At 53.7% G+C, this 24,993-nt stretch overlaps 1 protein-coding gene across 5 annotated transcripts in view; it reads right to left on the reverse strand.

Annotated features, from left to right (window-relative positions):
* Positions 1-24,993, reverse strand: part of SLC45A4 (solute carrier family 45 member 4) — a 106,573-nt gene that overhangs the window by 50,360 nt on the left and 31,220 nt on the right. For 4 of the 5 annotated variants that reach the window (XM_082433839.1, XM_082433838.1, XM_082433836.1 and 1 more), the window contains exon 2: positions 12,995-13,647. The exons of the other annotated variant lie outside the window; for it this stretch is intronic. In XM_082433839.1, the coding sequence (XP_082289965.1) occupies positions 12,995-13,238 (244 nt within the window). In that variant the 5' untranslated portion in view covers positions 13,239-13,647. The remainder of the gene's footprint in view (positions 1-12,994; positions 13,648-24,993) is intronic. 5 annotated transcript variants of the gene reach the window in all.

Raw genomic sequence — 24,993 nt, forward strand, 5'->3', positions numbered from 1 at the left:
GCGGGGCCTTCAGGGTCTGGTCATTATATCCTGCCTCCTGAAAACGCTATTACATGAAAACTAGCAAGTGTTTGGAAACTTAAAAAATTAAATTCTTACTAAACGTTGCTATTACCTTTATCAATAGAGATCTCGAGTATTTTTTAAAGACCTCTAACCCCATCTCCCTTTATCACATCTCCGCCAAGCGCAGCTGGCGCACCTCCTGAGGGGCAGGGGCGCTGAGAGCCGAGTTCAAATCCCAGCTCCACCACTGACCTAATTCTGTGGGCACCTCCTTCCTCACCTGCAAAAATCTGTAAGATAATGTCATCTGCAGATTTGTATAGGGATTAGGTCACTGGAACAACTGCTGCTGGCATCGTTACCACGGGGTCCGCAGACCTCACTTCTAAGAGCGGGAAGCGGGAACCAACACCGTTAGCCCCGCTCTCCTCTCCTAGTTCGCTGCAGACTCAGGCCTGGCCTGCTCTCAAGAAGAGGAGAGGCTCGAATTCTGATTCTACACTTTCTGGCCATGGACTGCTGGGCAAGCCACCTCCCTTCCTGAGCCGCAGCTCCCTCGGTACAGACGGCCTTGTCCAGGACCCTGGGGAGGACTGACAGGTGACAGGCCACATCCCTGGGCCGGCGTGGGAGCCTTATTCACGAGCCTGTTCCGACACTGCCCTTCTGTTAGCACTTCCAGCATCCCTCCACCCCGCCCACCAGAAAAGGGCTCCAGGGGTGGTCAGGGAGTGTGCCAGCTCCACCCTACCCCTGGAGCTTGCCTCCAGAACTTTCTCCTCTGCACGGCCACAGCCAGGGCCTCGCCATACTGCAGCACGGCAGGGCCCCAGAGCTGGTGACACGGGAAAGCCGGCGGTCGCGGTCTGGCTCCCCGTCCAGGCTCGCCTCTGAGCCTTCCTCCCGGCAGCCCGGCTCTCGGGGCTTCCGTGCCCTGGCCTGCGGTGCTGTCCTGCGTGGCGCCCTCGGAACCCGCTGCGAAAGTGGGTGTCCTCCCCTTAAAGCTGGCCTGCCCTCCCCGAGGACAGGGGCTGTGTTGCCCCCGCACGTGTGGCCTCACCGCCAGGGAAGGTGGAACGCTCGGGCCCAGAGACGCAGACGACCTGCAAGGGCTGGGCCTGGCCCACCCTGCCCCACCCTGCCCCAGGCCACACCACTGACGACCACCCCACGCGAAACCAACAGCGCGAGACACCTGCCCTGCTCTGCAATTAGGTGATGACTAAAATTCATGAGAGGCACGTCAGGCCCCATTTATAAGTCATGAGTGTCGGATTACAGGGGGCCGCCTGGTGCCTGGAAGAGCGCTTCAAACCCAGGTGCTGGCTGCCGTCTACACAGAGTGCATTTCCGGTCTGGCTGTGGTTAAACCCTGCTTTGCTGCCACAGTCTAGCCCGGAGAACGGTGAAGAACGTGAGGATGTACTCGTAGTCCGGAGACCGTGGGGAGGACCCGGGGACCAGAGGCCTTCGGCCAGGCCTGCAACGCAGGGCGGCAGCGAGAGGGGGCAGAGTCGGGCTCCCGGCTGAGGAAGAGGAAGAGGAAGAGCGAGTGGGCCTGCGCGGAGCAGCTGCTGGGCCCAGAAACCTGCCATCAAAGCAGGCAGCGACACCCCCAATCGTGCTGTGGAATGACAGCAAAATGCAAGGGTGTGTAAGTCTAGAGGGACTTTAAGGACACATAAATAATTTGGTTGAAACTGATGAAGCCTCACACCCTCTCGCTAGGCTCGGGGCCCCCGCCGCTCCTGAGCGGAGCCTGTGGCCGACGCTTGGCTGTGCTGACCTTCTGCGGGCCCGGGGGCAGGGCTCTTCCAGCTGCGGTCAACAGCCCAGCGTGCAAGTGTCCGGCCCTGACCGCCTCAAACTGAGACTCACGCTTTCAGTTTCTGCCCATTCTGCATTGCGTGCTACATACACCTCCACTGCGATTTGCAGATAAAGTACTTCTAACAATCACTTCCAATTCAACATGATGGGTGGCAGTCCTTCAAGCTTCTTTCTGTGATGTTTCCATCAGTTTACAAGCTGTAAGATACACCCCACATCCTCTCTCCACTTAAATGGGGGACAAACAACCTATACTCACCCCAAGACAAACTCCATCCATACATGATTTACATAATTTATTGATATATGTGTATGCGTTTCGTGTAAGATTTAAATAGCTCGTTTTTTAATGACAAAATTACCATCATCTGGGAAATATTTTGCTGGTGGACACATTCTATACAGATTGCTTTTAAGGGCAAAGAGTAGGACTTCCCTGGTGGCGCAGTGGTTAAGAATCCGCCTGTCAAGGCAGGGCACACGGGTTCGAGCCCTGGTTCGGGAAGATCCCACATGCCGCGGAGCAACTGAGCCCGTGCGCCACAACTACTGAGCCTGCGCTCTAGAGCCCGCGAGCCACAACTACTGAACCTCGTGTGCCTAGAGCCCGTGCTCCGCAGCAAGAGAAGCCACCGCAATGAGAAGCACGCGCACCGCAACCAAGAGTAGCCCCCGCTCGCCGCAACTAGAGAAAGCCCGCACGCAGCAACAAAGACCCAACGCAGCCAAAAATAAATTAATTAATTTAAAAAAAAAAAAAAAAAAGACGTCTAAAAACCATTCTTGCTTTACCACTGCTCGTGTGTGCAATACTGGCAAAGGGCAGAATCGCTCAGGTTTCTCTGTAAATCACCTCCTTGGAGTGGCATAGAAGGCCTCCTAGGATCTGGCCCACCAGGGGCCAGAGCTCCCTCAAACGACTCTGCACCAAGCTCGTGCCACGCAGACTTAGTCACAGCTTCCCTAACACGCCACACTTCCCGCTACGTCTCTCCCTGCCATGCCGCGGCCTGGAATGTGCCAACTCACCTTCGCTCACTGACCCCTACGTACTCTTTGCAACCAGGAGGCCCAGGGCCACGTCCTCCACACAGCTTCCCCATCCCCCGCCCCCTCTCTGTGCCCGGGGGTTGCCTCCTGTCCCGCTCCTGCTGTCCGCATGCTCCCCTTGGACAGAGCAGGCAGTGACCTGTATTCTGACCGCCCTTCCTACTCTTCCTCCTCCAGACCATGAATCACAGCCTTGACCCCAGGCCCCGTGAGCACCGGGCACAGGGCACAGCCTCGGCGCCAGCGTGCTAGATGACCTCCCTTCAGGTCTTCCCTGACCTGGAGCCCTTCGATCGCTGGCATGCGGGCGCCGGCATCCCCACACGGACCCCCACGTGCACGCGGCTCCACCTGAAGCAGAAGCCTCAGGCTGCTCCCGCCCGCCCCCCGCACCTGGCACCACGCCCGGCACCTGGCAGGTAGGTGCTCAATAAGTGTTTGATGGAAGAACAACAGGCACAGAACTCCTTGGGAAAAACGACTGCAGCTGACATTTCATTGTTTCTAAAATACAATGATCTGAAACACAAGGAAATCCAGACTTCCCAACGCAAACAAAACAGCCCTGCACAACAGTTTTTCAATTATCTCAGTCAAAATTCAGGAGACTTTGACAAACTCCTATTTATGGGCCTGTCCTCCCGGCATGCTGCCTGTGCTTTGGGGGGCACTGCGAGGGTCCCCCGGCCTGGGTGGGGGGTCACGTCAGGGCTCCCAGGCACGGACACACACGTGTGTCTGGAACTCTCGTCCACTGGAGAGAGCGGGCAGTCTGCCACCTCCCAGCCTGGGCCATGTGTCACCCTTCAGGCTTCCTTAGTCTCTCGTCAGCAGGAAATCCAGTTTTCAGTCAGATATTCTGTAAGGCCCATCCAGTTTTTTTTCACATTTAAAAAAATGGGGGTAAAACATACATCATGTAAAAGTTACCACTCTCACCACTTGTAGGTGCTGGGTTCAGTGACATCAGGGACATTCCCACTGCTGCTCAGCCATCCCCACTGTCCCCCCAGGACTGAAACTCCGTCCCCACTCACTCACTCCCCGTGCCCCTCCCCCAGGGCCCACCTTCTACTCCTGGCGCCCTCGTGGAAGTGGAATCACACAGTCTTTGTCCTTTTGCATCTGTATTGTTTCACTTAGACTGAAAGTCTTTCAAGGCCCATCCTCCAGCCCTGTGGGCGCACCTGCCCCCTCGCTCGGTGGCACTCGGGGGCACGGGACAACGAGGACACTGAGCCCAGCGCTCTCTACACAGCGAAGGACCGACTGCCGGACAATCGTCCCCCAAGTCCCAACGGGAGCAGCCCGAGCACCCTCCCCCAACACCAGGGGACCCTGGGGAGCAGAGCACACCTGCCCCTGCCCTCGGGCCTGCAGGCGGGCAACCCAATATAAGCCTCAGGCTGAGCCAAGTGCCACGCAGGGCGGGCAGGTCCAGGGGAAACCCATCCCCAGAGGGCCTCTGATAACATTCTCCAGGACTGTACAGCATCAGTTTCCAGCGATGCGAAAAGAACTGTTGGATAAGAAGCACAACAAAGAAACCCTCCACCACCTGAAGGAGGATGGCCAAGCCTGGTCCGGTTTTCGCTGAAAATGAAAAATGGAAGCATCAATGTAGAATTCAAACTCAAACGCTCTGAGCTGTTCTCAGCCCAGGGACCGAATCCCCACACAGGGGAGGTTCCCACGCACTGAACAGCGGTGGTACGGAGGACGGGCCCAGAATCAGACGTCTCAGGACCCCCTACCCACTGTGACAGCAAGGGTCCTCACACGTCCCAGGCATGGGCCGGCGGCCTGAAAGCCTCTGGCCCTGAGGACTGCAGGGCCTGTGGGCATCGCCTCGGCTTGGGCAACGAAAGCAAACACAGTTACAAGCTGGGCGCTGTGTCCTTCCCCTGGGCTCTGGTCCCCAGAGCCACCACTCGCGCCTTGGCCACTTGCCCATTTCCCGGGCCTTCTGGTACGAGGCCTCTAGACTCCTTGAGCTGTCCCTCTTTCAGGCGACATGGTGGCCCGATTCTCTGAAAATAGCCCGTAAGTGACGCAGCTTCGTGAAATCAAGGAGTGCCAGGTGTGTATATATATAGCTGATTCACTTGGTTATAAGGCAGAAACTAACACAGCATTGTAAAGCAATTATACTCCAATAAAGATGTTTAAAAAAAAGGAGTGCCAGGTGACCGCATGAACCAGAAAGGTATGCCTTAGGAATTCTTGTGGCACAAAGGAAACTGTTTGAGGGCAGTGAGGTGCTAGATCTGCTTTTACAAAACAGAAAGACCAACCAAGAATGCCACCTGCAGAAGGCCCCTGGGGCGTCATTAGACACAAAGGGGATTCCTAGGAAGGCGGCGGGCACATCTGAGCTGCACAAGTGCTGCAGAGTGCAAAGCACACCTGCTGGAAGGTCCACGTTAGATGTGTCATGCAAGAGGCAACTCGTAACAGGTCACCTGTGGGCAACATCGTGCTCACTCAAGGAGGCCACAGGGGACCTGCGTTTTCACTTGGGATACAGCATGAACCTGCATCGCCCAATTCTCACCAGAGACTTGTGTTCCCGGCACTGCCCTGTGGATTTTGAACACTAGCCTGAGTCAACAGCACAAGAAGGCACTGGGCGGGCCGGGCTGTAACCTCTAACTCGGGGTGGGGTGAGGGGGCCGGGGCCTGGATTACAGAAGGGTGTTGCTGCGGCGGGTGATTCAGTGGGGCTGCCCCCAGGTCACGTTCCCACTCTGCTGCAGCAGCCCTGGCCTCGCCGTCAGTTTCGCTCAGCAATCCCGGGAGTGGAGGAAAATGACGAGCACTTAAGGCACTTAAACTTCCAATGTTTTCTTTAAGGCAGGCTTTTAAAGGGTAGGTTTTTCCCACAGGAAGAAAAGGTGAGGTTCAAGTTGGGACAAATCATATCCTAGGAATCCTGATTCACGTTAAGCTAGGACAGAAAGTGGAAAAGTGTTTTAAGAAGAAAAACAGACATATACAAAATGAACAAAGTTTCACCCCTCCTGAATGAGACAGACAAGACTAAAGCTAACCTTCCGCATAAATAACCCTACAAACCACTTGGTCATTCCCAGGCCATCACGGCACCCCCGACCATCATCAAGCAGGAGAGAAATCGGCATCTCACTGTCAACTGAGAGACCACAGGACATTCCTCTATGACTCTCCTTTTCCCTCCAGGACACTTCCTGAACCAAGAAGGAAACAGAGGGTGGGGGTCTGCTTCCCAAGGGAAAAGGCTGTCTGGGAACAGACTGGGTCAGCCCAGGAGGGCGCCTGCCTCTCAGGGAGGTCTGCTCAGGGCTCTGGGCAGGCTGTTCCCAGACTCTCAGAGGGGACCCCACGTTCCCACTTGATCCCAACTCTGAGGCCAGATTCATCAGCTGCACCTGAGGGCACACACACATTATACACACGCGCACACATGCACACATTATACACATGCGTGTGCACACACACAACACATGCACACATTATACCCATGCACACACGCGCACACATTATACCCATGCACACACGCGCACACATTATACCCATGCACACACGCGCACACATTATGCCCATGCACACGCGCGCACACATTATGCCCATGCACACGCGCGCACACATTATGCCCATGCACACGCGCGCACACATTATGCCCATGCACACGCGCGCACACATTATGCCCATGCACACACGCGCACATATTATACACATGCACACACACGCACACACATGGCGTGCAAATGACGGGCACCTACCTCCAGTGCCAGGCACGCAGCAGGAGTTGGTCTGCAGAAGCTCCTGGGCAGCCCCTCCCTTGCCCTCAGACCACCGGCCCTGCAGGAAGCAGGCACGGATGCTGCAATGCCTGCTGGGGCCTCTGGGCCCCCAGCCCCCAGCACGTCACACCTTCACCCTCTTCTTCGCCTCAAGTTTGTGGGTCTTACCAGAACCCCCTCGACACTAACAAAACAGCAGTTTTTATAGGTGCCCCTCTGATCTCCTTTATCTGACGCTTTGAGCCTGAAGCCTAAGAACATACTTTTACAGGCCCCTTCAAAAGCTGCAATGTTTGACGAATGGTGGGAATCCACTGCGTAACAGACGTGGCCTGTCAGGAAGCGGGAGAGATGACGGTGACGCTGAAGGCACCTGTGGCCAGCCCCGAGGTCAGCGGGACGCCTCCTGCGAGGGCGGAGCCAAGGCGGGCCCACCCCCCCAGGGAGGACACAGCGTCGGCCTGGAGAGAAAGCCACAGGCCTTCTGCTCTCACCTGGACCTGGGTTCTCTACCTGCCCTGGATGCTCTCTGCTGCTGCTGGGGGCTGGTCGCGTGTGTCACACGTGCGGGAACCTCCTGGTGAAGGCGCGCGAAACCGGCTGCCTGCAGGGGCAGCACCAGGTGCTGTGGGGCAGGAGGGGCAGCAGGTCTCACTACCGGGACCACTGGACTTGGTGAGAATGCTGTATATTCGAGAGAGCAGAACTGAAGGTTTTAAAGGCACCCTCCCCGGCGAGGGAGGATTTAGAACCACGGTGGCCGCACTGGGCCTGCTCCGTGTTCTTCCCGAGCTCACGGGGCGGCAGTCATGGGACTGCTGGCCTGCAGTGTCTCCCACCGCCTTCTAGCACTGAGGGATGGCACTGCCGCCGGTCCAGAGGTTCCGGCACAAGAGGGGCTCACTTGGAATCAGGGGCCCTCAATTCAGGCCCCAAACTGGCCGGACAAAAGCCTTCCTGCGGACGAGGCCAAGAGTGCTGCGGTGTCCTTGGTGGCGGGGCCCACACTTCACGCCAGCGGCCAGCAAACACAAACGGTTTACAGTGTTCCGATTTAAACTGCACTTACGGGCCTCCCTGGTGGCGCAGTGGTTGAGAATCCACCTGCCAATACAGGGGACACGGGTTCGAGCCCTGGTCCGGGAAGCTCCCACATGCCGCAGAGCAACTAAGCCCGTGAGCCACAACCACTGAGCCTGCGCTCTAGAGCCCGCGTGCCACAACTACTGAAGTCTGCACGCCTAGAGCCCGTGCTCTGCAACAAGAGAAGCCACCACACTGCACCGTGTCAGGAACCAGGAATAGATATTGGTTCGGCAAAAGAACCATCTCATGAGAATGAAGTTACCTGGTTTGTCACCTGCGGAGCTCCCTGGGTGGTAGGTGCCCCAGGTAACGAGCTGCTCGACCCAGTTTAGGTTTTCTGACCTGTCATCAGTGGCGTTGCCCCTGCCCTGGCCCCCGGGACCGCTGGAAAGAGGAATGATCCGGCCTCCTCCGAGGGCGTGTGCAGAGCCCAGGCACGTGGCTGAGGCTGGCTCCCCGGTACCCACCCCACCGCCGCGGCCTGAGCTCACAGACGGACACGGAAGTTAACTCTAACCTAAATACAGATCCCAGCTGTCATCCTCAACGCCAGGCGATGCGAACCTGGGAAGAGATGGTGGGGTTTCAAAGCGGCCGCCGTGAGACGGGCTCCTGAAGCACCCACGCCCGCCCGGCAAGGCCGCCGACCTTCGGAAGGAGCCATTTCGATTCCAGCGACACCCTCAATTATGAAAAGAATTATTCCAACCAAATAGAAAATACAGATTCTAACAAAGCCACTACCCTTCAGTATGCCACAAAATTACCACGTGAATCCCAGATGACTTGAGATGGGCGGCCGTGGGCTGGGACGCCCGCCACTGGGCCGAACCACACAGGGGGGATGTGGCAGGACCTTCCCAGAGCAGGTGAAGTGCACCCTGGCGCCCCCCTGATGGGGCCCGGCACCCAAAGCTGTCAGGATCTCCATGGTCTCAGAACCAAGACCACGTGGGGCTCCGTTCCCTCCCGATTAGGGTGTGTGCTTCACCTCCCGGAAGAGGACTCAGAATTCAGTGTCTCCCCCGGGAAGTGGAGCCAGCAGGGAGGGGACGAGCTCCCCACCTCGGTGCCCGCTGGGGACAACAGAAGCACGTGGAAACCAGTCATGATTCCACCTCCCAGCCTGTGACCCCCCTGGTCCTCAACACAGCGGACTTGAAATGCAGATGGAGGGAGGGGCCAGGCTGAGGGCTGGGGATTTAAGCTGAAACCACTGGCTTCCCTCAGCTCTGCTCACCGCGCAGCCCACCTGCCACAGCAAGCAGAGAAACGGGCTCTGTTCGCGGATGGCCGTAAGACCACAAACCAGAAAGGTCTGTGACAAACAGTGAAACCTACAGCTTCCACTGCCAGGACGCTGAAGCTGAAACACGGGCCAGACACTTCAAGGTTTAAACACGCCCGACTTCCCCCCGTGGGCTCCCCCGAGGCAGGTGGACCAGCCCTCCCAGCCTCTGCTCCCTCACGTGGGATGGTGACTAACGCTGTCTCTATCGTATTTACGTGTGTCCTCATCTGAGTGGCCGGGCATCTCTAACAGAGACTGGCCACATCCGCTTAAAGGGCAAGCACACGCAACTGGAACGAGAGGCAATGCGTATGGCTCCGTTTGGGGTGGGCACTGACTAGTTCCCTAGTTCCCCACAGGCCTTCTGTGTCCTACACGCCAGCAGGTCCAGAGGCCTCGTGTGCCCGGGTCGGGGCAGGCCGTCCGGGACCGAGGAAACCAGGAGTCCGGGCTTTGACGAGGCCATGTGGACACGTCTGGCATCTAAGGCGCGTCACTCGTTCTTTCCTTCCACACACACACAGTGAGCCTCCCCTGGGCACCGGCCACTAGGTGAGCTGGTCTGAACCTGCCCTGAAAGGGGGCGGGGCAAGGCGGGGACCTGCAGGAACAGGGACGGGACGACGACGACGGCGCTGCGGGCACTGCGGGCGCTGCTCAGAGCCTCCCCGGGGGCGGAGGACACGCACTCGCTGACCACGAGAGCCTGGTCGGGGGACGGGCTGCGCATCATCACATCTAAACCGCCACTCACCGCAGAAGCGGCGAGCAAGACAGGATGGTCCCTCGGACAGAACTAGACGCCCAAGGGCGTCATCTCTGATAAAGGACTTTTTAATAAAGAACTCTCGCAACTCGTTAAGAAGACAAACAACCTGACTGAAATATCGGCAAAAAACGTGAACACACACTTCATCTAAGATACACGAATGCCCACTAAGCACAGGGAAAGCTGCTGAGCGTCGATATTCATTAGGGAAACACAAATGCTGCCAAGGATGTGGAGGCTGGAGGGAACGGTCTTCTCTTATCAAGTAACCCTGGCACTTAGCGTACGGCCAGCCGCCCACTCCGAGGTCTCTACTCATGAGAGATGAAACACAGGTCCGCACAGAGCCTTGCAGGTGATGCTCAGAGCAGCTTTATTTAAAACAGCCCCCAAATGGAAACAAGCCGAATGTCCATCAGCTGGTGAATGAACAGAGAGAAGGGGGGCGGGTCCATCGTGTACTACTAGTCAGTGCGGCAGGGTGGACGGCTCGACCACAACGGCACTGCAGAAACCAGGCCACAGACTGTGTGGTTCTGTTTACACAAATTTCAGAAAAAGGGCAAAACTATGACAGAGGCAGGCGGGTGGTGACTGGGGGTCAAGGAGGACTGACGTGAGGGGCCACTAGGGAGCCTCCTGGGACGACGAAAATATTCCTGGTCTGAACTGTGGTGTTGGTTCCAACTACAGACATCTGTCTATCAAGGGGATCAAACTGTCCACGCTGAGTGGGAGAATACTGTCTCAGCTTTAATAATTATTAATATACAAAATCCAATAATAAACACCACACCTCTGGGCGTGACAGACAACTTTAAGAAGCTCTGACTCAAATCGGAAAATTCTGATTACTATGTTGCCCCTAAGAATATAATGAAAGTACAACCCTGAGAAATACACTGGCCATCTGTCATCTGTTCGCAATCTAAGCCCATCTAGGAACAACTCTCATTAAGCATCATTCCTTTAACCTACGCAAACAGCCTCTGTCCACAGTCCTGCTCTGCCCATGACCATGACCTTATGCGGTGTTTAGGGTCAATGACCAGGGTCACCTTCATCCCCTTTGGGTCAGTTTGTCACGGCCATCTGTGATGACAATCCTCCCTCTTTCCATCATCATTTCTGGATGTTTATATGGAACAGACGTACCTGCGACTCTCAAAAGCTACATTTAATGTCTAGCCTACGTATCATATAGTAAAATATATAATACGTATTACCCTGGAATATCTGAAGTAGATACAAGTCTCATGTAATACACGAAAATACTCAAAACCAAACAATGAAATGTAAGCTGTGTGGAAATTGAGACTCACAACCTGTAAAGTGTGAAAGTTCCAAGGAGCTGTGTTGGTTCCAGGGTTTTGAGCCATAATACGCATAACTTATCACCAAGGAAATGTGGAAATAAGAGCTCCCAAATCGCTACCTATTGTATCAACTTATTTCTCAGTAATCAGAGGTTCTGAATTCTGTATTTGTCACCATAACCAGGGTGAGATGATCTAGAAGTTAAATAATGGTGCCCGACGCTGCCCACCTGAGCTTAGCCACATTGCTTTCGTTAAGGCCTCAACCCACGAACCCACGTCCCTGCACATCAAAGGGACAAAATAAATGCTTGGTAAGATTAAGTGGCACCAGATGTGCCCCATCCTGAGGTCTGGCCACAAAGGTGGTCTCCAAGCCTCTCACCACACTGCCGCCCTGGAGCCGCCCACCCTGAGAGGCCTGCCCAGCCCGCCCGGGAGGGGGTGCCCCAGACTCTGGCGGCCGGCATCTCACCCCAGCTCTTCTCCTCCCAGCAAAGGCGGGTCACTCCCCCACCTCCAGCACGAGGACTAAGCCGCACGGGGACAGACATGGCGTCCTGTCCGCCCCCAGTGGCCTGGCACACGTGGGCACCCGAGGAAGGTGAGCAGGATAAATGAGAGATGATCAACACACGGATGAAAGAACAAAGAGTGACCCACGTGGTGCACGCTCCACCACCCCCAACTCTCCAGAAAAGGTTCTTAACTCAGCCGGGCCACGGGAAGCCTTCTCAGGCCTCATATTTTTAAAGATGAAAAATAAAACACCCGGGATGCCAAAGGGAAAACATGTTGAAACACAGCAACCTAAACCCTGAGAGTGGCGAGCCTGCTCCTTTATTAACGTGCCTGACAAGACAGGTACGGCACCTGCTGTGCTGTGAAGTGCCCAAGTGCACCTGCCTGCAGCACGCCCTGACACCAGCACGGGGGCCCGTTCATCACTGAAGGAGCCGCATGCTTCTCTAACTGATCTGCACCGCACTGGGCCTTAGCTTGTGCTCTCTGAACAAGAAACATTTTACCATGTTCAGAGAAACTTTCCTGTAACAGCCAAAATAAATAGATTTTTAAAATATTTTACTAGGCACATGTGGAATTCTAGAATGAAACACGCTTCTAAATAGTTTGGCCCCTTATCCAGTTGGAAAATTACAGATTTTAAAACTTTCTTAGTCAACGGGGAAGATTAAATACCCTGGCCACATTTTTAGGGCCTAAGGCACCCCCGGTGGTAATTTGGAAGGGATGCCAGCGTTTTCATATACCAGGCTTAGTTATGCTAATCTGAGTGTTATCTCTGAGAATCCAGAGTATTTCTGGAAATACCCATCATTCAGCCACCTGAAGTCCACAGTAAACACAGATTTAAGTCGATAATAACGACCATATGATAATAGTAAAACAAAACAAACAAACAAACACAGCATTCTTTGGTGTCTTCTACAGCCAGGCCTCGTTCTGAGCGCATGCGTGTCTCCTGCCCAACAACCCAGGCTGGTCTGCGACTGACCTCACTTTACGGAGAAGGAGCAAGGGGCAGCGGGGTTCAAGGGCTTGCCCAGCTGGTGGCCGCGTCTGGAGGCACCTCGGGGGAGGTGGGCACACGCTGGGTCAGAGCTTAGGGACGCCACACACGCCCAAACGCCCAGCCACCACCTGGCTGGAACCTGACTCCACGTGAACATCCGAGGACCGCCCCCCACCCCGCCAGGGAACACGGGGAAAACCCGTCAGAGGAGGCTGAAGGGAGAGGAGACTGGGGACAGTCGTCAGCCAGCGTGCGGTGCTCCGTGTGCCGACACTCACAGGCGCGTGAGGCCCGGTGCTAGGACCCCGTGGAAGCCCAGGCGGCACTTACCGATCTGCAGCAGGATCGGCGTGACCAGCGCCGTCTCCAAGGCGTAACAGAACTCCCTGCCAAACATCACAGCCCCGTGCATCACCCACAGGCGCACGGGGATGCGGTCTATGGACCCCTCGCTGATGGTCTCGTCGTGCGTCTCCGCCTCCGCGCTCCCCGGCTTCTGCAGGTCCGGCAGGGGCACCGGCAACTCCTGAACTTGCAGAGATTCTGAGTCGGCATTCTGCGGAGCCATTTTCATTACCACCAAAAATATATATATATATATATATATATATTTACTCTATCTATATAAATAATTCTATCATATATCTTTAAGGATAAATTAAGACGTCTTCTCTTTCTGCTTCAGTGTGTTCCTCCACCAAGTAATAATACTTATATTCCTCTTTGTACAAACAGGTTATCTCGAAACTTCTCACAATCGGATGAGACACGCAGCAGAACAGAACGATTTTTGGTTGGATTAAACATATGGCTTGCTGGTTTACTGTGAATTAGAGTTAAAAATCCATAAATGCCATTCAGTTAATACCAGTTTCATCATCATTACTGAAGAAGTGCTGAAGCTCCTTTCCTTGCTACAGAGAGGTGGGCAGGTGACACACACAGGTAGGCCGCCGTCGCTCCCCATCGAGGGGCTGGCTGATCTGCAAGAGAGGAAAAGCCCTGCCCTGTCAGACGGGGCCTCACGGCCTCCCACCCCGGGAGCCGCGCGCCCCGCCCGTGGGGCTGGTCCTCCGCCTCTTGGAGGCCATGGGCCTCCATTCCCTGGTGCTTACCCTAGATCATCTGCGGAGAAAACAAAACCCAATTTTTAGAAGAACAACATTTTCCTGCATGGAATCAATCGTGGGGGGAGGATAGAGATGGGACCACAAAGGGAGAAAGGGAGACAGAAAGAGAGCTCAGCGTTTCTGCTCCTCGGCAGGGACAGCCCGCTGGGTGCGGGGACCCCGCCCAGGGAAGGGGCAGACGGCAGGCTCAGATCCACCCTGAGGTGCTGGATTCCTGTTGTGGGCTGTCTACAGCCGTGGTCCTTGACCTGTTTGTTATGAAGCCTTTTGCTAATGAAATGAAAGAGTGCCTCTCCGGGAAAAAACATACACGCGTGCCAAACACTGAACACCACGTTGAGGGGCTTGAAGACCCCCACCCGCACAGGACATTCCATGGGGCCCTGGCACCCATCCCTCAATCCTATGTTTCCACCATCCCGGTACCTATGACCCAGCTTTGTGACACTGTCTCTACCTGGATGAACACACCACTACCAAGTGTCGACTGCCGAGAACCTAACTAGAAATGTCCCCTTAGAAAGGTTTTAGGAAAGCAACCATCTGCCCTGTGCAAGGCCAGAACAAGGATGCAGTAACACCCTTGTTCTTCTGCACATGGCCTTCCGACACGGCTTCCGTTCAACCTGAGATGAAATCACACAAAATGTGATTTTACATTAAGGTAGATCGCTAGCTGAGGTCTTACCGAAAATTTTCAACAATTGTTTTAAATAAAAATATTTCTGGTTAATATTCACTTAACCCAAGATGATCTTAACTCCTTCTCCCCTTCTCCCCAGAAAGGACCAGAAATCAAGGGGTGGCCTTCGCCGAGTGCCCTCCTCAGGGAGCCCTGGAAGTGATGGCGGGTCCCTGGCCTGACTGCCGGCACCGCTGAGCTGCTACCCCGGGGGTCTGGAACCCCCATCTCACTGTCCCACCAAGCTGGGGCCTCCTCATGCTCTCTTTCCTTCAGCCCAAACTTCCCAGGGAATCACAGGTCCAAGTGATCCTACCTACATATTTGCTTCTTAGGCCCCGAGTTTAACGACAATTCCCAACTGCAGCCTTTACCTGAGATTTCTATCACGTTTATAAATGTCCTCTACTGTATAATCAGTATCTGGATTAAAACCAGTGTTTCCGGGCTTCCCCGGTGGCGCAGTGTTTAAGAATCCACCTGCCGATGCAGCGGACACGGGTTCGAGCCCTGGTCCGGGAAGATCCCACATGCCGTGGAGCAACTAAGCCCGTGAGCCACAGCTACTGAGCCCACATGCCACAACTACTGAAGCCCGTGCGCCTAGAGCCCGTGCTCTGCAACAAGAGAAGCCACAACAATGAGAAGCCCGCACACCGCAATGAGGAGTAGCTCCCGCTCGCCGCAACTAGAGAAAAGCCCGCGCGCAGCAACAAAGACCCAAAGCAGCCAAAAATAAATGAATGAATGAATGAATGAATGAATGAATTTATTTGAGGGAAAAAAAAGTGTTTCCAAACTGGCACCCTGCTACAATCTTTTTACAAAACATTATCATGAAACTCTCTCACATATACAATGTAAACAAAACAGTATTAAAACAAAACACCCAGCATGAACACCTGCCAACACCCTACGGTTCTCATTCCACCCTTGCCCTTCGAGTGATTACCATTCTGAGACAAAAATCTCGGGTCCTTCCCTTGAGTCAACCTGTCACTCTTACACCAAAACAGGGTCAATGATTTTAAATGCCTTTTTCCACTAGACAAGATGGGTCATTTTTATGTGAAGACAGAATATCCAGATGTGTCTTTAAAACCTACATTGATTGATCAGCCGAACGACAGTAACTAGTTTTCTCAGAAATCCTAAGGACTTAATTATAATCATCAAACCCTTCAGCTCCGTCCCATCAGCCCTTGTACCACTGTGTATCTATCCTGAGACTCAGGCCCGAGATACAGCAAACTCCGCTAATTTCAGCAACAGCTAAAAATTAGGCAATAAAGCTCTGTAATAGTGCACTCAAATTATTTAAGGCCATGGGTCTCCCCCGGGGCCAACCTGCGCCCTTGGGGACCCTACCCTGGGTGACGCCTGGAGATGTTTTTGGTCATCACGACTAGGGGGAGGGGTTGCTACTGAGGCTCACGGGTGGAGGTCAGGGATGGGCTCAGCGCCCAGAGCATGAGTGTTCCCTAAGGTTATTATTAAACAGGAAAAAGGTTCTCCTAAAAATGCTGAAGCCCTTATCACACTCGGAATCAATCAGCTCGCCCAGAAGCTGCAAACTCAACTTCACTTTGAGGTGAAGTGAACTCACCTCCCTTTGTTTTCCTAAACCAGCCTCTGCTCAAAGCAGAACAGGAAACGCAGGTGAGCTCAAGGCACTGGCTCCCCGAGGAGGGGTGGCATCTAGGGTCAGGTTTATAAGCAGGAAGAGGTGCAACCTGTTCCCTCCCAGTCGATCACCTAGGCCACAGGTGGTGGCATTTCCTGGTATTTATCTGCAAAGAGAAGGTGGGTAAGAGCCAGCGAGGGGCTGCGAAGGAAGCTCAGCCGGCCGCCTGGCCTCCATCATGTTCAGGCTCTGGGTTCCAACCCCAGGCCCACGGCTGCACTTGCTGAAGGGCCTGCGGAATCGGCTAAAGATGGCTAAGCGAGAAGTCTTGATTTTACTGGGAAAGCCAAGGAGGTAGAGACCAAACCCTTGGGGAGCAAAGGGCCCTGCGTCCTTAGGAAAGCCGCATGCCGACAGACCACCAGGTCAGTGCAAGCATGTCCCCTCTACAATGCAAAGCAAGTCACCACACCCGAGTCCCTCCTCATGTTTGGGGTTCCCATCAAGTTTCTAAGAATGGTCCAACGGTGGCCTCTGGAAAGAACGTGAGGGAGAGGGAGGGAGCCCCTGGGTGGACGCCTCCACTCGCAGGACTTCTCCAGGGCAGGGTGACGGTCTCCCTCACAGCCAGGGGCGGGCACAGCTGCCTAACCTGTCGGCGGAGTCTGCTTCGCACTCGGCGTCCTGCTGGCCAGTCTGGCGGCCCAGGGGCTGTGCACTTCCAGACGCACCCACGGGTCCCACTTTAACCCCGGCCACGAGCACCGTCTTCTCAAAAGGGGAGCCTGCCTGGGGCTGGGGCGGGGCTGTGACCTGATGGGGGGCTCGTCCAGCATCCAGATCTTGCCCTGACGCTGTTTGGGGGGGGGGGGGCAGAGGGAAGAACTCAGCCTTCAGGGCAGGAGGGCCCTCCCCCCCTCGCTGTGTCCCGTTTTCCCAATGGCCGTGCGGTTGTCTCGACATGATTTATTTACAAGTCCACTCCCAGCACTTGGAGATTTCTCCCTTATCGTCTCACACTGACTCCGTCTGCACTGGGTCTGTATGTCTCGGTTCGTTCCCTGTTCTCTCCGTCCCGCGAGCCCGTCTGCCCACACCCAGCAAGGCACTAATGCAAGGACAGAGCCGCCAGTAGGTCCTGAGGTCTGGGGAGCCACTTCCCTCTCGTAGCTTCTCTTCCCAGAGCTCTCCTTTTCACTCCTGCCTGTTTATTTGCAAGAGCTTTATGAGTGTGTGACCTTTAAGAGCTTGACTAGCTCTGGAGTAGGGGGGAAATGTTGGTATTTTCGGTGAGATTCCACTATTTTATAAATTAGCCGAGGGAGAACTGCCATCCTTAGGGCCGTCTGTCCATGTATCCAAGTCCACCCCAGTGCCCCTCGGGAGGATGTCAAAATCTTCCTTCTACAGTTTTGCACATTTCTTGTTAAGTTTCTTCCTAATTATTTTATCTTTTTTGTGGTCACTGTACATGGGATTCTCTCTTCCTTTGTATTTTCCAACTGGTTGGTTTGCATATGTGAAGGAGAGGAGTGCTTGTTCATTTCCTCAGGTATAATTTACACACGGTGAAGAGGTACCATTCCATCAGTTTTGACTAACTTATGTGGAGACACAGAACATTTCCAATGCCCTGGGAAGTCCACGTGAGTCCCTTCCCATCCAATGAATGCTAGCGATTTTTATACTTTAATTTGATAACCTAGTTCTTTAACTGAGTGAAAATGGGGGAAAGGGAGACTACAACCAAATTAACAGCAAATCTAACCATTACCAAGATGCATCTAGTCCCCCGCTCACCTGAGTGGAGAATTGGACTCGGCGCCCCCACCCCGCCCCGCCCAGTCTGAATAAGCACAGCACCTGCACGGGGCGTGGGACAGGGACCCAGGGGGCGTGCGTGCACCTTTCCTGGGCTCGGAAAGCCTCCCCCTTTATAGCCTCCCCACGCCCCCGACTCTGTCTTGAGGGTCCCTCCCATCAGTGCTCTGCTCTGCCCGAAAACGGAAGGAGGGCAGCTTTGAGAAGAAGAAAAGGAAGACGTGAGTGGGGTAGGGACGCCTGCGCTCAGGGTGTCACCACGTCCAGGGGACCGACCAGACACCACAAAACCAGATTCACTGCTTATGACGTGGTGCCGTGAAGCAATTTTACAGCAGGCAAACCGTTTTCTTTAAGGAAGCTATTTCATACAAAGGCTGGTGTTGTTAACTATAATATCTAAAGCCATGAAAATGCCCTCTTCTGAAGCACCTAATGTAAAATGCCCACGCTAAATGACAACACACTGAAGCAGTTTAAGGAGGATTAGCCTGCTCCTTCCGGAAAGCACTGGCAGTTGTGTACTCCTAAGGGCCTCCTCTCGAGCTGCTGAAAAGCGTGGAGAAGTTTACGTTGTGACCTATTCCGGTGTCTGCTCTTCAAAGACACCAGACAAGCTCTGAAGACAGGTTTCGCTCTGGAGCCTGCTGCAGGGCCTGCCGGGCTGCCGCGGACAACAATTTGGTTATGATTTGCAGGTGCACTGAGACAAGTGAAACTACAACTGTTCCAACCAACAACTTCCCCTACTGTCCTGTGTCTAATTTAAGGGGGACTGATGCCAAAACACGTGACTTCCTACAATTTGCCGTGTGGAAATGCTGGCTGTGTCACGTCATCAGAAAGTTAACTGCAGAATAATTTTTGACAGGCAACCCCAGCTTCGGTTACAGTGAAGAGGCTACGTGACAGTCACAATACTCCATGTGACTGCAGTAACGAAGGTCAGTGACCCACACGTGCTGGAAAATGGATGGAGAGGGTTTAACGCACGTTTGTTCCCTTCACGGGCCCCCACGTGCAGGCGTGCGCGCAGCGTTCCGGGCACAGGAGACGGGCGGCGCGTGCTGCGCGGTGCCTGGTGGTTTTGTGCACGCACCATTTAAAACAGGCATCTCTACCCTCGAAAAATCCACTACAACTGCTAGTATCTTCCTAAGACATCGCCAACTATTAGCCTCAGCTGAGCCCATGTAACTTTCCTAACTTTCCGCAGCACAGAACACTAATCTACGATGACACAGAAGCCAGGGAAACCGGACAAACAGCTGCATACCACACAGAAGACCAGCTTTTGGACCAAGAGTTAAAAAGGTATAAAATCAAATCAAGCAAGGTCAAAGTATCCTTGATAAGAATGGAAAAAACATTCTGGTAAATTTGTTTATAAAGTTATTTCCTCTCGGGACTTCCTTGGTGGTCCGGTGGTTAAGAATCTGCCTACCAAGGCAGGGGACGTGGGTTCGATCCCTGGTCAGGGAACTAAGATCCCACATGCCGCGGGGCAACTAAGCCAGTGTGCCACAGCTACTGAGCCTGCGCTCTAGAGCCCACGAGCCACAACTACTGAAGCCCGCGTGCCTAGAACCTGTGCTCCGCAACAAGAGAAGCCACCACAATGAGAAGCCCATGCACCACAATGAAGAGTAGCCCCCACTCGCCACAACTAGAGAAAGCCCGCACGCAGCAACAAAGACCCAATGCAGCAACAAAGACCCAACGCAGCCAAAAATAAATAAATAAATAACTTTATATTTAAAAAAAAAAAAAGATGGGCCAAAGACCTGAACAGACACCTCACCAAAGAGGACATGGAGATGGCAGATAAGCACCTGAAAAGATGCTGCGTATCATCTGACATCAGGGAAATGCAAATTAAAACAATGAGATACCACTCTACGCCCATTAGAATGGCCAAAATCCAGAACACTGACATCACCAAATGCAGGCGAGGGTGTGGAGCAACAGGAACTCTCATTCACTGCTGGTGGGAACGCAGGATGGTGCAGCCACTTTGGAAGATAGTTTGGTAGCTTCTTACAAAACTAAACACACTCTTACCATGCAATCCAGCCATCGTGCTCCTTGGTATTTGCCCAAAGGAGCTGAAAACTTAGGTCCACACAAAAACCTGCACATGGATGTTTACAGCAGCTTTATTCATAATGCCCAAAACTTGGAAACAACCAAGATGTCCTGCAGTAGGTGAATCAATAAATACATCAATGAAATAGTATCCAGCACTAAAAAGAAATGAGCCATCAAACCATGAAAAGCCATGGAGAAGCCTTAAGTGCACCTTACTAAGTGAAAGAAGCCAATCTGAGAAAGCTACACGCTATAGGATTCCGACTACATGACATTCTGGAAAAGGCAAAACTATGGAAACAGTAAAAGGATCAGTGGTTGCCACCCCCAGTGTGTGTGGGGTGAGGGTGGAAAGAATGAATAAGCAGAGCACAGATTTTTAGGGCAGTGAAACTACCACTATCTAATGGTAGATACACGGCATTACACACGTGCCCACACCCAAGAATGTACACCACCATGAGCGACCTTAACGTCAACTCTGGTCTCTCGAGGATTAGGACGTGTCAATGTAGGATCAACCATTTACCAAACACACCACGCTGGCAGGGGAAGCTGAGAATGGGGGGGGAGGCTGTGTGTGTCTGAGGATGGGGGTTTACAGGAGGAACTCTGTGCTTTACGCTAAATTTTGCTGTGGACCTAAAACTGTTCTAAAAAATAAAGTTTATTTTTTTAAAATGTTGTGTCCTTACATTAGAAAAACAGAAGACACAGTTAAAAACATCTGACCAGAAAGGCATTAAGAGGTGGTCATGCCATGACTTGGGGACCCTTTCTCACACCTGAAATTATCCAGCTGTGAACTGGCCTGCCTCAGGTATTATGTGTGTCACTTGCAGAAACCCAGGATGGTTTCCTGTGATCACTCACTCAAGTGTGCCTCCAGTCTAGTGTATTTGGGCTAAAGAACTATAAAATTCACATAGACTTAAACTAGCCACGGTTAACACAGCTCAGCATCCACGTGGGTCAGTGTGTGCTCTGGTCTGAGCGTCTGTGTCCCCCTCAAATACACACGTTGAAACCCCAACCTCCAAGGTGATGGTTTAGGAGGTGGGGCCTCCAGGAGGTGATCAGGTTATGAGGGTGGAGCCCTATGAATGAGACCAGTGCTCTTAGGAGACCCCAGAGACATCTATGAACCAGGAAGCAGGCCCCCTAAGACAGACTTCCCCCGCCTATGGTATTCTGTTATGGGAGCCAAGTGGACTGAGGCACTGAAGCTGTCTGAAGCAAGTAGATTCCTGGGTTCCACCTGGGCCCACCGAAACAGAACTCTGGGGAAGGGCCCAAGAACCTGCAGGCCAACTCGCTCCAAGTGGGAGCCACTGGCTGCAGGCGCATGGCCGGCCGTGCCCCCTTCACTCTCAAGGGTCCCGGCTGGACAGCGCACTGCCCCTCTAGACAGAAATGACCAAAAGCTGACCTATGACTTAACTCTTCATAGCGCAGCCTTTGAGCGTTCTGTGTCACAAGACCTAGTCAAGGACACTTCAGAAACCAAACAGGACCCACGTCAGACCTGACACCCCTTTTGATCTGTGCTCTGTTCGATCAGTCCGCTGTGAAGTCGGGGGGAGGGGGGGACGAGGAGGGATGTGACGGGCGTGTGTGTGTGTGTGTGTGTCTGTGTGCGCGCCAAACATTCGGAGTATTAAGAGACTGAATGGAAGGAAATCTGGAAAGGGGCCCCAGGCGGCAGGGGATGAAACTATTGCTACACTGTAACAAGTCAGTCTAATTAAAGCATTTCTCAAGGGACGAGTATCCCGGCAATGAGCAGGAACAGCCCAGACCCCGGCACTCCAGCGAGCTTCTCCTGGGCTTCTCTTCTGTGACTACACAGCCCAGCCCTCCACCCTGGTCCCTCCCCAGACAGTGCCCGGTCTCTTCAGCCAGAGGGCACCCCGCAAGGCGGGTGACGGCTCTCGGCACACGCCACACCCACTGTGAGCGCTCAGAGGGGGGACTCAGCCCCTCTTGTGTGTCTGCAGGACAGACAGACAGTCCCGCTTGTCAAGGTCCTGGCAGCGTCGCATCCTTGGAGATGGCCTGGGCCCTCGCTTTTCCTTGCGGTACCGTCAGACCCGGGGGGCACCCAACACCAGAATCCCCACCTTTCTCCCACCTTGGCACCCCGGGGAAGGGAGAAGGCGCTCCCTGCAGGAGGTAAGTGGGCCTGGGCCGCCCATCCACTCGCTGACAACAGGGGCCAACCGAGGAGCAGCTCGGGTCACACTGGGTGGGCACAGGTACCCGGATGGCTTTATAATAATGAATTCGCAAGCACGGAAGGCAGAGGGCCAGGCTAAGCATAGTTACGCCGTTTCAAAAAAGAAAACCAATTGTTAGAAATTCCTCCCCCTTTAGAGAGAAGAACAGGATAATCACAGAGCTCAAGGAAAATCCATTTCTCTTCTGAATAGGAAGCAGAAACCAGCGTGTCAACGCCAATGAATAGCAGAGATCATTTTTTATGCGCCTTTAAACTGGCATACTGCAATTTAAGTAAACTTTCAAAATACACACTCTACTTAAGAACTATTTGTTAAAAGTCACCCCCCAGCGTCCCCCCCCCCACGGATAGATCACAGCATCTCACAACGTCATGCCTATGTGGGATTCTTCAGGAATCACTGTCTTTAATGAGACAGGACACAAGAGCAGTGGCTTTCACAGTTGGGGTTTACATGCGGCGCACCCCAAACCATCGCCGTCCTGCCTGGTGGGGGTCCCGGTGCCCTGTGTACAGCCAACACATCTAACACATCTAAGCAGACGCGTGCCCGAGCAGCTGGGAGGCCTGCGCTGGCCCTGCCTCCTCAGAAGTAATTTGTAGGCATCAAAAGGCCTTCTGCCAGCCCTGGGCTTCCTGGTCCCCAGGACGGCAGGAGGACCACCTCTGATTCCCCCACCCCGGCCAACATCTGTGACCCCGAGGGCGGGCAGAGAGCAGGATGGGATGCAGGGGCTCAGATGGACCTAAAGGACAAGTGAGGTCACATCTAAACCAGATGGGAAGAGCCTCGGCCACGGTGCTCCCTGCAGAGGGTCTGGCAGGCACGCCCGAGCCTATCCGTGTGCGCCCAGCACGCTGGGTGAACCTGGGCCAGCTGCGCACCCACAGCGGTGGAGCGCATCAGGGGCAGAGCCCCCCCCTGCAAGGGTACCAAGAGGCTCCCGAGAACAATGACCCTCCAGTTGTGAAGCAACCGGCCAAGGGCAGGGCGCTGATGGAAAGGATGCCAGGCAGCTTGACTCTCTCCACTCCCAGGGCCTTGGGTTTTCTCTGACAGCACACCCAACTCCAGAAGCCCCTTTTTCATCCAAAAAGGGAACATCAGAATTGCCAAAAGAGCCACGAACTCCTACCAAGAATTCCTAGGACCTCCGGAGACAGGGCACAGCTGCAGGTCCCTCATGGTCACAGCCATGCCCAGACATGGAGGACTGCATCATCTCTTAGGCAAGGAACCTACAGCAGGATGAGGGGGTGAGTGGCGTGGAGCTCGTGACAAGCACCAGGGAGCCAGCCCCCTTCCTGACTCCAGTCCAGAAGGAGCGAGGAAGGCTCGGCTCCCCTCCACCGGACAACCTCGGGGGAGCCCCGGTCAGCTCTGATGCCAGGTGTGTGGGAGCCCCCTGCCCCCCCCCCACCGCATAGAGAGCACCATACAGGACTCCGTGCTGCCCCTGCCCTTGTGCCCCGGGGGCAGGGCAGCTGCCACTCCGGACCATCTAAAAGCACAGTGTCAGGTTAAAATAAGCAGAAAGGCACGTGGAAGCAAACTCAGCAAACTCTAGTGACAGCTTACATGACAGAAAACGTGTTTAATATTGGATCCTATCAAAGCACATACTATCCTACTTCCTAAAATTGAGAGGGCACGGCATGAGGACGGAAATCAAGCACGCTCCCAAACAGAATATCCGTCTTCACCTTCTACTAAAGCAGACTGTTACCGACACGTGAAGGAAAGCAAGGCCTAGCATCCAACACTCAGAAAGCCCATCTAGGAGGAAATTACACTGAAACAAGGACAAACTGCTTCGTCCCCAAAGAAAACATCCTCTGCAACAGTTACCTTCTTTGAAAAATACAGAAAGACCCGCTCACCTAACTTTTCACCTCTGACCTTTACTCGGTTTTCCTTCATTTGCACAATCAGGTGAGTAGGAGGTTTTTTGTTTTCTAATTAAAAAGCTGTGAGAGGTTTTTTTTCTTCCCCTTTTTCTGAATGTTTCTAGCATCAATTTGCTAGTTTAAGCCGCTCGGGTCAGAATGAAGCTTTGGCTACCATGGAAACAGCAGCAAGCTTTTAAACTGGGCGGCTCCTGGAACCCCAGGTAGCCTAGGAAAACTGAGCTTCAGGGTCCACCTAAAATGCCAAGCGGGCGGCCACTTCCAACAGTTCTAGGCGAGACTAGTATTTCTCCAAACTTCTCATTACTTCATCTCAGGCGCAGGGCCAGGTACCAATAAACGCAGGTTCTGTCATCCACGATACGGAAGAGACAGGCAAGCTGCCTAAGGAGACTCGTAACAACCAAATGGTACTTTTAAAAAACGAAAAGAAAGATTCCTCACATTACATACATATAATCAAGAACAAGGAATTCCCCGGCGGTCCAGTGGTTAGGACTCAGCACTTTCACGGCCGTGGGCCCGGGGTTCAATCCCTGCTTGGGGAACTAAGATCCCGCAAGCCTCAAGGCACGGCCAAAACAAAAAGGAAAAAGAACAGACCTCAAAGACAGGGGTATAATTAAGGGATACCACTAAAGACTGCCGAGATGTAATGAACCCTTCTGATGGTACTTACATGTGATATCAAATCAAAGCAGTTTCCAGACTCTCCGTGTACCCTAAGGCAAAAAAGGATGCAGTGCTACAAAAGGAGAACTGGAGACAACTCAACTGTCTAACAATATGGGATTATGTGAAATACGGTCCATGTGTCAGGTAAACACAAAATGTCAA

The sequence above is a fragment of the Balaenoptera physalus genome (genome assembly GCF_965194825.1).
Source record: "Balaenoptera physalus genome assembly, chromosome: 17".
Classification (NCBI taxonomy): Eukaryota; Metazoa; Chordata; class Mammalia; order Artiodactyla; family Balaenopteridae; genus Balaenoptera; species Balaenoptera physalus.